We start from the raw sequence: 12,248 nt of genomic DNA, 5'->3' as shown, positions 1-12,248 counted from the left end.
TAGAAGTCACTATAACTTGAGAAAATACTGTTTTTGAACAGTGATAAAAAATTTGACACCAAAACAAATGTGTCCACGGCATCCACAGGATCTGTTCTGTCAAATCTGGTCATTTTAGTCATGCTCACCAGAAGGGCATCTGGCGTAAAACCTGTCAAATATGTGGATTGCGGATGGTCTGCTGTGGCGACCCCAAACGGGAGCAGCCGAAAGAAGTCATGCTCACCAGGAAAGTCTGATGATGTGACAAATTTCACCAATTTCTGTTTTCAGCAACACAATGATGATCAGGTAGTTCAACACTAAAGGATAATTCAGGATGTAGTACTAATTTTGTCCACTAGTGGGAGACACAAGATAGGTAATCCTTGAGTCTTTAAACCTGTCAAAGAGTTCCCTTTACTCTGCTGTGCGTAATCTGTTAGTGTGTGCATAAATGATAACAGAAATAACATCTAGCCACAGCCAGTCATTGTGAATCAGAAAAATCAGACAAAATAGCCTGTATTAGCCATAGACCTTATTCACAGTAGCGGTATATTTGATTTTTGATGGGAATGAAAACAAGGCTGTGATATACACTGCATGCACAGTATGAAGCCATTTAAAGGTTTTTGGTCACATTTAATATTCACAACTTGTGCTTTGTGGAGTTTCTTGACTACTGATTTTTTTTTTTTTTGTTGGAAAGATTATTTTTTCAATGTTTTGTCCGCATAATGATCCAAAATGCTTTAAACAACAGCACAACCCATTGAAGAAACTGTAAGTCTGTCCCTGACACACATTTTCATCTTGGTACTACTGTGAATAAGGTCAATTGGCCGTTGATGATTGACACTTGCGGCTATATTTTCTTTTTGTTTCTGCTGCTTTGTTACTCTGCTGATTCGATAGTGTCTTTTCGTTGCTGATGCTTTATTGCTGCTTCATTTCTTTACATTGCTTTAAGTACCTCTTCGTTATTTTTGTTGCTGCTGCTTTGTTAGTGCTGCTTCATTTATTTTCATTTCTGCTTTAGTGGTTCTTAATTTCTTCTTGTTGCTGCTTCTGCATTAGTATTCCATTTCTTTTATTTGCTGCTTGTTAGTGCTTTTTCTTTTCGTTGCTGCTTCAGTGCTGGTATTCCATTTTTTTGTATTTGCTGCTTGTTTGAGCTTTTTTTTCATTGCTGCTTTTCTTTTAAATGATGCTTTTTCTTTGTTGCTTGTTCATCAATACTTTTTCCTTTCTATTTGTTGCTTCTTTGTTAGTGCGTTTGTGCATTGCTTATTTTATTGGTGCTTCCTTGTTAGTGCTGCTTCATATTTTTTTGTTGCTGCTTCTGCATTAGTATGTCGTTTCTTGTATTTGCTGCTTGTTTAAGCTTTTTGAATTGCTGCTTCATTAGTGCTGCTTTGTTCATTTTTGTTGCTTGTTCGTCAGTGCTGCTTCCTTTCTATTTGTTGCTGCTTTGCTAGTGCATTGCTAATTTTTGTTGCTGCTTTCTCGTTAGTGCTGCTTAATTTCTTTCTATTTCTGCTGCTTTGTTAGTGCATAGTTTATTTTCATTTCTGCTTCTGTGTTGGTACGCCGTTTCTTGTATTCGCTTATTGTTTCTTTTCATTGCTGCTTTTTTGTGTTAATGTTTCTTTTGTTTCTTTTTGTTGCCACTGTTGCTTCACAATTGTCTGTGATCAAGTCAGCTTAAAATGCTATCTTAAAGATTTCAGTCTCTGGTGTGCTTTTCTTTGTATACTTTGTAGTTTTTTTTTTTAAGTCTTTTTATATTTATTTTAATGTCTCCCATTGACTTTGTTTGCCATTTTAAATCTAACCACCAGTTATGTCATTTGAATCTTTGCATACTGAATTGTGATTGGTCTTTCTTGCATATTTAATAATTTGTAGTCATCTTTACACTGCACCGTATCTATTTCCTGAATGCAGCTGACAGAAAACAAACGCATCCTGAGTGTCACAACAACGGCAAAGCAGCTCTGCAGCATATCATTTACAGCAAACCAAAGCCTAAAACCTACTCTATTTTTCTTGTACTGCCTTGCAAGCACTGCTATTTTCTGCAGGAAATCTGAATCTAGTTATAGCTTTATTATTTTATGGAACTTGCTTGTGCTGTATGAAACTTGATGTTTTTTTTTCTCTTACGTCTGTCTCCTTAGGTGATGCCTCAGATTTGTTTCTTCCTCTGCCCACTGAGGTCACTCATAATGAAACTATGGAGTGTTCAGTGGGTGTTCACATGCCTCTACAAGCAGAAATGTGTGGCACAAATATGAGTGTCTGTGCCCCTGATGCCTTTGCTTCTGATTGGCTGGAACCCTCAGACCCTTCTTTGACATCATTCGGTCTAGACGCATCTTTCCAGCATCTCCGAGCGGAAACACTGATGGAGTCTCAACCAGACCTGCACATATCAATGGAGCAGCTCTCTCTGACCCATGAGTCCCTCTGTCAGTCAGACATTGTGGCTCCTCCCACTGCTATGGACTTCAGCTGCATGCCACAGGAAGAAAGCCCTACACTCAAACCCCAGTCACCCTCAAAGGAAGTGAGCTCAGAACCAGACTCGGTCAGCACTGAGACACCAGTGCACCAGTCAGCTGTTGAAGAAAACACACTGGCCAGGCTTTGGGAAAGAGTGCAGGTACAGTTCTGGTTACTAGGGGTGAGCAATAAAAAAAAAATTAAAAAAAGTTTGAACACATATGTTTATGGAAAAGTGAAAACCCACTAAAAAAGGACATTGAGTTTAATTTCAGCTCTAACAAGCTTTTCCTCATTTCCCTGTGCACGGTAATTTGTAAAGTTTGTCTTATTTTGAGTTGTTGCTCTCATCAGCAGGATGGTGATGTAAAGGGCATTCTAGAGGAGTCTACAATCTCATTTATCAGTTTACCAGAGTCAACACTACAAGATCCTGACATCACTATCACAGAGGAGTGTGCAGACAGACAGACTGAAGAAAATAGGCCAATAAAAGAACTGGAAGGAGAATCTGATTACAGTGTGGTGAGTCTCTTACACGTTGTCCTAACCAGATGCGACACAATAAGATTCCAGTGACAAGCAATCTGTCTGTCCACACCAGGTGTGATGCGACACAGTGATATTAAAACACTAAAATAAGGATAATTAACAATAAATTGTAGATAATTGAGCAATTACAGACAAAACAGTGTGTTCATTGAACGCAACTAATTTTTTCAGATAAGCTCCATAACGCTCTCTATTGTAAGCCCCGAGGGGATAAATACACAATCACACACATACACATGGCAAAGTTACGTTATGAATGAATCCTTATTCAGTCTGTACAATTGTTTGTTCATGTGGTACTGCTGTTGTTATTTCACTGATCTTCACATGACAGGAAAGCGGAATGAGCCGGTATGTCTCCCCTCTGCCATTCTGAAACAGTGTGTGAGTGAGTGAGTGTGTGTGTGAGTCTGTGAGTGAGTGAGAGCTCCTGCCGAAGAGAGCGAGACCTCAAGCACAACATTTGGTAGGTGTGAGACACCCTCGGCCAAAATCAAGTTGTTGTGAACCAGCTAGTGAGATGCCAGCTTTAATATACTGCGATAAGAATCATTTTAGACCCATTTGTTGACAGTGCTGCCTGGCGCAACGTCCCAGAAATGGAAACCATTTAAAAAATAGAAAGCCCTGTTGCTCATCGTGTGTCGTGTCTGGTTAGGACACTGTGTTAGTGTCTGCGTGGAAACTGATTGCTGTTGACAACTAACATGGACATTAACTATTTTTTTTTACTTCATGATTTTAAGTAAAAATGTATAAAGCAAAGTAACTGGTTGGCATTTAAGTTTTTCACAATTTCTTAATCACATTTTAGCTTTTATTAAACAGTTACAGAGCCCCTTAGGGGTCAGGAAGAAAATGTTATTTCCTGAAATAATTTTGCGCTCTCTCTCGTTTTTAAAACCATGGTTCTTACCGCAAAATAATGGTACATGGTTACTATAGTGAAGCCATTGTTAATTTTCATAAGAGCATGTTATTTATTAATTTATTTGTGGAAATTAGAGGTCGACCGATAGTGGATTTTGCCAATAACTAAGGTGGTGGGAAAGTCTGATAACTGATTAATCAGCCAATAGTTTTTTAAAATGTAAAAAAATATTTATAAATTCTCTCTTTACTATGGCGGTCAAAGGCCGAGTCCAAAATGAATAAAATCCCAGATGCAGTTTTTTGTTCAACCAAAATCCCAATAAAAACCAGAAAAAAGATTTGGAACATAACGCGGGGCTTTTAATAATAAGCCTGAAACACACCAGGGACTCTTATTTTGAAATGACGGTAACTATCGACATAGATTTTTGCAGATAACTGATAGTTCCAGAAAGCAGCTATCGGCACAGATATATCGGTCTACCTCTAATGGACACCATGGTTTAAAAACCATACTTCTACCACAAATTAACGGTGGTGTTACTATAGTAAAGTAGAAAATGTTTAGGGATTGATTTTTTTATAACCATAGTTTTGGTTAACCTGTTTTATTACTGTGATTTTACAATGAATATCATGGTTAAAATATGGTTCCTGTAGTAAAATTTTACCATGGCAACTTTTGTAGTTGGAACAATGATGTGATTTTTTTTTTTTTTTTGTCCATATGTTTTAAATTATTCAAAAATACATTACAAATGCAATTCACACAAAACAATTACTGGAATACACCTCAGTCATTTTTATATTTTTTATGGGGTAAAAAAAAAAAAAAGATATGTTGGCATGATTGGTGCAGAATAATATTTTATTATTATATTATAAGCAATGAAACTATTTTATTTAAAATATGATTTATATTTGAAATGTATTTTGTTGTAAAAAAAAAAAAAAAAAAAAAAAAAAGAGGACCTCTTTAGACCCTCATGACTGTGTGACTTTTTATTTATTTATATATATAATATATATATAATTTTTTTCTATATTAAATATCAATATTTTGACATTTATGAAAAGGCACATTTTGTTTAGGTCATTTGGTGTAACTCTGAGAAAACTTAATATTCTTGACTCAAAACGTTATTGTCATTTATATGTCGTTATAAAATGTCAATCGTTTTATATTCATACATTAATCACATCTCACTCACACTTTTGTGTGTTAGGGCAAAGTGTCGACCGCTACAGTGGAGGGCAACAATCAGTCAAAGGACCCAGAACTGCCATGTCCTCATGCAGGTTAGAAACACTGATAAACTAAAGCCTTTTAAAGTAGTGTTCATAACAAAATCATAGGCTTAAACCCCCAGCACACATGCTATTATTCACACTTTTAGTGAACAGTAATTTACAAAAGACCATTAAAGAAGTTTTTAGTTCTGTGTTTTGTAATGATCTCCATAGTAACCAGAGCTACCAATGATTGTGCATGAGATGCTAAGTTAAGAAAGCCCCAAATCAATGCAGAGAGAGAGAGATCAGTTTCTGTAGTGTGAATGTCTTGTGTAATGTCATGGTTTGTGCTGTAGTGATGCAGCTGGAGTTTCAGTCTCCAACCGCTCAACTGCAGGAGGCGTTACTGCGGCGACAACATCATCTTGCTCAGAGGTCAGCGCGCAGGGCTGCAGAGGTCAAAGCTAAAAGAGCAGAGTCCGGAAAAATCACAAGGGTCGTGCAGAATGTGTCCAAACCCACTTTGACAGGATGTGCCGTCCAGAAATCAGAAACGGGTAAACGCATACATAAGGAGTCTACAGCTTGGAGCATTTATAGTGAAGGAAAAGCCCCCCATGATTAGGCTGATTGGAAATGAATGCATAAATCAAGCAATCCTTTGTTTCACTGCCAGTTTGTAGATTGAAGAGTGTTGTTGAGGTCAAGATTTGCACACCTGAGCAGAGACGATTGGATGAGACAGAGATGTACCAGCGCACAGAGAGGTAAAGCTGTTTTCACAAAATAACTGGTACAAATATAATATAATACAAGTAGGGCTAGGTGATGCATCAAATATTTTATATTAGTGATGAATGTGCTGCTGATATTAAAATTAAGCAACGTTGTGCATTTTATATAGCTGTTTAGTTTCACAGTAAAGACTGTGATTTCAGTACTTATCTCGCAAAAATGAGTGTTTAAGACCTTTTTTTTTCTTTTTTTTTAAATTTCAGTAGCAGGAATGGTGTTAAAGTTGATAAATTCAGATCATTTCTGTGAATCTGTTCAACTGATTCAGTGAATTCATGATTCTGATTTAATAATTTGTTTGTGTCCTCACACTTTGTGTTCTTATCAACTTGGGTTTTGCTGTATTTTACTTTACAATACATTTTAAAACTACTAGGCAACAATGGCTGGTTGGTTGAAATGATGGTTCCTCTGATTGGGAAAAATAAATCACCCAATTGCAAATACATATTGAGATGAGCCAAAACATTATGACCATTCACAGGTGACGTGAATAACATTGATCATCTCCTAACAAGGTCACATGTCAAGGTCTGGGAAGATTAGATGGTAAGCGAACAATCAGTTCTCGTAGTCAGTGTGTTGAATGCAGGAGTAAAGACCCGAGTGATTTTGGCAAGGGCCAAACTGTTATGGCCAGATGACTGGGTCAGAGCATCTCTGAAATGGTAAGGCTTGTGGGGTGCTCCCGGTCAGCGGTGGGGAGTACCTACCGACAGTGGTCTGAGGAGGGACCAACCCCAAACCGGTGACACGGTGTTGGGCGCCCAAGGCTCATCAGTGTGAAAGGGCAACGAAGGCTATCCCATCTGGTCTGAATTGACAGAAGGTCTACTGTGGCACAAGTCACAGAAAATGTTAATGGTTACGGGAGGAATGTGTCACAACACACAGTGCATCACACCCTGCTGTGTATGGGGCTGCATAGCCGCAGACCTGTCAGATAGCCCATGATGACCCCTGTCCACCATCAAAAGTGCCAACAATGGGCACACAAACATCAGAACTGTACTGGAGCAGTGGAAGAAGGTCGCCTGGTCCGATGAGTCCTGTTTTCTTTTACATCACGTGGATGGCTGTGTACATGTACGCCGTTTACCTGGGTAAGTGATGGCACCAGGATGTACTGTGGGAAGATGACAAGCCGGTGGAGGGAGTGTGATGCTCTGGGCAGTGTTCTGCTGGGAAACCCTGGGTCCGGCCATTCATGTGGATGTCAATTTGACACATGCCACCTACCTAAACATTGTTGCAGACCAGGTACACCTCTTCATGGCAATGGTATTCCCTGATGGCAGTGGCCTCTTTCAGGATAATGTACCCTGCCACACTGCACACATTGTTCGGGAATGGTTTGAAGAACATGATGAAGAGTTCAAGGTGTTGCTCTGGCCTCCAAATTCCCCAGATCTCAGTCCGATTGAGCATCTGTGGGATGTGCCTGACCAACAAGTTTGATCCATGGTGGCTCCACCTCGCAACTTACAGTACTTGAAAGATCTGCTGCTAATGTCTTGGTGCCAGATACCACAGGATAACTTCAGGGGTCTTGTAGAGTCCATGCCTTGGAGGACCAACAGCATATTATGCAGGTGGTCATAATGTTTTGGCTCATCACTGTATATTGAATATCGTCAAAAGGCTGAAAAATATCGAGATTCCTTTTGAAAAATATTGAAATGTCCTGTCTTGTTTGCAGGTTGTACAATCAGTTAGAGGAAGTCAAACAGCGGAAGGAGTTTTACGGTCGTCAGGAGGCGTACGCAAAAAACCGAGAGAAAGCCAAAGACTTCCAGAGGGTGAGATGAATGATGATGGAGCATTTCCTGTTGCCACACACTGTTGATAATACAGTGATCATACTGGCTTACATCTGTTTCCCCACAAAATCGAAAGAAAGAAATATTTTATATAGAATGAAGCCTTTTTAGATCCATTAAGATTTGTTTGCATTGTGACATTATTGTCATGACAATTAAGCACTTTTTACAGTATTATTCACACATACAGTATTTATAACATGTTAGTATTTGTTGTACTGAATATAATTTGTGCTGATGTGCATGCTCAAATAGTAATAAATCATCCTGTCCCATTACAGTAATGAGAATTTGTGCAGAAAATATAATTTATTTTATTTTGGGGTGAAATAGGTCACGTTCCTTGTGAAATTCATCCAGCATGGATATGACCTTATCTTTTTTCACTTTGATATTATCAGCTTTTTTCTTCGCTGAAGTATTTGCCCTGTTGTCCTGATTATTCTGTATGCTTCACATTTTTAAAAATGTTTTCATGTGAATTGCTACTTTGGCTGTAAGATTTAATATAAGATATATCAATATAAGATTAGTGATGGACATCTTTTCTCTCTTTTTTTTTTTTATTTTATTTTTTTTTTTACAGAAAACACTGGAAAAACTGAGGGCCAAGCAAAAAAGATGATGTTCTTTCACTCATAATTTAAAGTTTTTAAACTGTTTTTAGGATCAAATTTAATTTTACATTGTCAAGCACTTTTATTTGTATTTTTGTGTATTATTTTAAGTAAAGTTTTATTTTCATGAATAGTGTCTGTGTCAGAAATTGTATTGTAGAGCTTAATAATGTATGAACTAAACTTTTCTTTAAAACAATAACCAGTAGATAGTTATTTGGTTATGGCAGTACAGCTATTGTCACAATGTAAAAAACTGCAAATATTCTTGGAGTTTACCTGTAGTAGAGCAACACAGCATTACATTTCACCTGTAGCAGGTTATGTTCACACACATGGTAATACCCATAAAGTAGGCCACTTTTTCAAACACAGTTAAGGTTTACAGCTGCCAGAGTTTATTTGCCCAGTAACTGGTCCTACACATAATAAGATTTCTAAACAAACCAAAACAAATGTAACACATTTCATTTTTGTAACCATTCCACTGATTACAGCGAAACTCGTAAAGTGCAGGCCTATCTTTAACAACACTGTGTCATCATAAACTCAGTAAAAAAAGAAATGTCTCTTTTTCAGGACACTGTATTTTAAAGATAATTTTGTAAAAATCCAAATAACTTTACAGATCTTTATTGTAAAGGGTTTAAAATGTTTTCCATGCTTATTCAATGAACCATAAACAATTAATTCACATGCACCTGTGGAACGGTCGTTAAGACACCAACAACTTACAGATGGTAGGTAATTAAGGTCACAGTTATAAAAACTTAGGACACTAAAGAGACCTTTCTACTGACACTAAAAAACATTATACATTGTGGATGTTTTATAGTCTCACTGCTTCATTTATGTGTGGTTGTGTTCTGCATTATGCCTGATTTATTGATTTTTATTTGAAAAATAAAATAAAAATACTATTTTAGTATTTCCCGTTCATTTCCTATGGCCCAGAAGTGTTGCTGTTTGTTTGTTTTTGTTTTTTGTTTTTTTGTTTTTTTGTTTTTTAAGCAAAAAGAATAATATATTTATTTACATAAAGCTTTATAAAGTAATACTGCTGTTTGCTTACCTCAGCCAAAGTTCCATCTTTAAAGTGATAAGGTATGAGATAATTATAACATTGTAATAAACATAAAATAACTCAATATAGAGTATATATTTAATGTGTTCATACAATTGTTAGTCAATAATCATGTCATACACAAATGAAGCATATACCTTATTCACACCACCTAAAAGAGAAAGATTTTAATGCATGACAAAAGTAAAACAGTAGTTGGAATACTTGTTGTTTACTCACCAGTCAGACATCAGTCTCACATCATCTGTTGAACAAACCCTGAAAAATATATGTAAATGTCAGCGAAAGTCCAATTTGGCACTATTTGTGCTGACTTCATACCAGTATAAATGTTTCCTGAGACTTGGCATGGATCAAAAGCAATTATTGACATTTTTTTTTATCGTTTCATGGGTTTTTGTTCCATTCACTGCCATTGTTTTCCCCACGCTGTTGGTCACAAACATGGGAACAAAATGAGTAGGATAAATATGATTTTTTTGCCTATTTAGAACAATTTGTTGTGTATATACGAGACAGATCAGGAGGAAACCTGAACGAAGGGGCTCAAAGTTGGTATGAAGATGATGTGGCAACAGTAAACTCCAAGCCAAACATAAGGAGCATATCTGTTGTGGTGGAAGAGCAAATTGTGCTTGATGATGCTGATGATCTGCCAAATGCCTTACTCTTTGGTCTGATTTATGCGCTTAACATTGCATTGAGTACCTCAAAGAGCTAAATACACCTTTGAGGTTTTTCAGAATTGATTCATGCACCTTGGCTCTCAGTGAACTGCAAGAGTGAAGTCACTGAAGAATAAGCTTCTGAAGTGTGATGTTTAAAGTAGTAAACCGTAAAATGTTGTTTGTCTTTGGTTTAATTAGTCTTGTCTTTTCATTGGTTCATTTGTTTATTGTTTTGTTATCTTGTTTATTAGTTCTGTCCTATCGTTGCATTGGTTGTCTTATCAGTTCTACCATTAATCATACTTTATACATGTAAAAAATGAAATTTTTGCAACATTGTACTGTATCTTTTTAAATATATTGTACTTTTTACCAGGTAACTGCCCGTTTACCAATTAGCATTTTTACAGTCTTTTACCGTTAAAATTACAGACATTTTTTACAGTGTACAGATACCGCATTGTCACCATTAATGGTTGTGGCCACAGTTTTTTGAGGATCAATGTCTTTATTTATTAGCATTCAAAAAATAATGGCATTCACTCAAGTGGGGTTGACACATTTTGTTATTGCAAATTAAATTGACATAGTAAGAATTTAATATAAATGAATAAAGCCTGATGTATCAAATATGATACTACAAGATCAAATATATAAAAAAGCATGTTTTTAATTTTGATATTTTTGTCTGTTGGTTCCATAAATAAGCTAAAAAAAAAAACTGTCAGGCTTTATATGGTTAACATGTAGAGTAAACCCTCTATAACTGTTGTGTTGCTCTCAGTGTCTTTTAGTTTACAGTTCATTTAGAAGAAAGCCAGTGAATACAGTGTTGATATTTACTCCATCCCAGATCCATGTGTTTGCCCCGAGCACAATATAGACATGCTCCCCTCTCTCTAACAGAAGCGTGAGTCCGATGCCTCCGTTCTCTTGAACACCTTCACCCGCATCATTATGTGTTGTTGCTGCTAGCTGCCCATTTCTATACATAGATAATGTTGTTGCATGCTGAACTGCACAATGATAGAAGATACTGAAATAGTACACTCCTTTTACCGGTGCTGTGAAAATACCTGTTAAAGAGTAAGATAGCTCTCCATTTAACAATTCTAAAGGTGAGTTGATATTATTTTCAGTCATGTGAAGAGTGAGGATTAACAATACCTGTAGCATTGTTGTAGGCACCACCAATATTAATGAAGACATTCTTGTAAACCAATGTTGTATGTGTGTTAAATGGTCCAATGTAACCATGTCCTCCTACTGCTGCTGAAAATGCAACTTTTGGTTTGTCTGAAGGGCAAAATAAAAATGTACTTCGTTAACACAACTTCTCCTATGTAGTATTTATGAATAGGGGTCTTCTAAACCATCAATCTCACCTCTGTTTACCCTTTTGAGTTGCTCAATCTGACCTTCACTAATTGCAAGTCTGGTCATCAGCTCTTGTAGACTGGTTTCAAGTGCCACCAGTCGTGTCTCTGTGGCCTTTAATTTTTCCTCATTTGTCCCCTGTTCCTTCAGCAGTGCAGCACACAGGTTCAAGGGACAAGTCAGTCCGTTGACCTCATTCTGAAGAGAGGTGTCTGTTCTACCAGATTCAGAAACAACCGGTTCTGTTATGTTGGAGTTCAAACCTCTGGTATCCTGAGCGAATATCGGGCTTCTGGACAGAAGCACAAAAACAATCAGCATTGCCTTCATCCTAAATGCTTTAGCTGAATAACATCAGAGTCCCTGTATACTGCTATATATATGGATCTATGTGTCGGAACGTCACTGATCTGATTCTTTCTTGCCATTATCTTCTTTGAATAATTCACATAGTCAATGACAGGTAGACTGTGCCAAGGCTGTTTCTCAACAATATAGTTTTATGGCCAGCTTTGATCTGAATGCTGTCCTTTGTACTGTAGATATAACAACAGTATAATTATATAAACCAGGACATAAAGCCTGACAGATGAACATGAATATTAGGACATGGAGACAGTAGGTTTTCTGTTGTTGTATTTTATGACTAAATCTACTGCAAAAATGAATGTATAAAAGGGTGCCAGATTCTCAATGCTCAGAATACAGACAAAAGAATGCTGATATTGGGCATATCTTACTT

General features: G+C 36.9%; 2 protein-coding genes across 3 annotated transcripts in view; one reads left to right on the top strand and one right to left on the bottom strand.

The window, feature by feature from the left end:
- Positions 1-9,276, top strand: part of cep295 (centrosomal protein 295) — a 46,136-nt gene extending 36,860 nt beyond the window's left edge. The window contains exons 25-31 of one of the 2 annotated variants that reach the window (XM_051665624.1): positions 2,163-2,647; positions 2,845-3,012; positions 5,139-5,211; positions 5,502-5,702; positions 5,822-5,912; positions 7,640-7,739; positions 8,347-9,276. In XM_051665624.1, coding sequence (XP_051521584.1) covers positions 2,163-2,647; positions 2,845-3,012; positions 5,139-5,211; positions 5,502-5,702; positions 5,822-5,912; positions 7,640-7,739; positions 8,347-8,385 — 1,157 coding nt within the window. In that variant the 3' untranslated portion in view covers positions 8,386-9,276. Of the gene's footprint in view, positions 1-2,162; positions 2,648-2,841; positions 3,013-5,138; positions 5,212-5,501; positions 5,703-5,821; positions 5,913-7,639; positions 7,740-8,346 lie in introns of both variants that reach the window. The other variant, XM_051665622.1, reaches the window with a different exon arrangement.
- A 269-nt stretch (positions 9,277-9,545) lies between these two features.
- On the bottom strand, positions 9,546-11,836 carry LOC127422294 (complement C1q-like protein 2). Its single transcript, XM_051665716.1, has 3 exons — positions 11,515-11,836; positions 11,297-11,425; positions 9,546-11,205 (listed from the first exon to the last, which is right to left on the bottom strand). The coding sequence occupies exons 1-3, from the start codon at positions 11,834-11,836 to the stop codon at positions 10,925-10,927; spliced, it is 732 nt and encodes a 243-aa protein (XP_051521676.1). The 3' UTR covers positions 9,546-10,924.
- Between the last annotated feature and the right edge of the window lie 412 nt (positions 11,837-12,248).

Source organism: Myxocyprinus asiaticus, chromosome 31 (genome assembly GCF_019703515.2).
Source record: "Myxocyprinus asiaticus isolate MX2 ecotype Aquarium Trade chromosome 31, UBuf_Myxa_2, whole genome shotgun sequence".
NCBI classification, from domain to species: Eukaryota; Metazoa; Chordata; class Actinopteri; order Cypriniformes; family Catostomidae; genus Myxocyprinus; species Myxocyprinus asiaticus.
The sequence above is the reverse complement of the archived record's forward strand: the minus strand, read 5'-3'. Positions and strand labels throughout refer to the sequence as shown.

Coding starts and splice junctions, on each gene's coding strand:
- LOC127422294 (XM_051665716.1), bottom strand. CDS start 11,836: ATGAAGGCAATGCTGATTGTTTTTGTGCTTCTGTCCAGAAGCCCGATA. Junction 11,426..11,514: donor ACTCAAAAGGGTAAACAGAG/GTGAGATTGATG, acceptor TTTGCCCTTCAG/ACAAACCAAAAGTTGCATTT. Junction 11,206..11,296: donor TGCCTACAACAATGCTACAG/GTATTGTTAATC, acceptor ACTCTTTAACAG/GTATTTTCACAGCACCGGTA.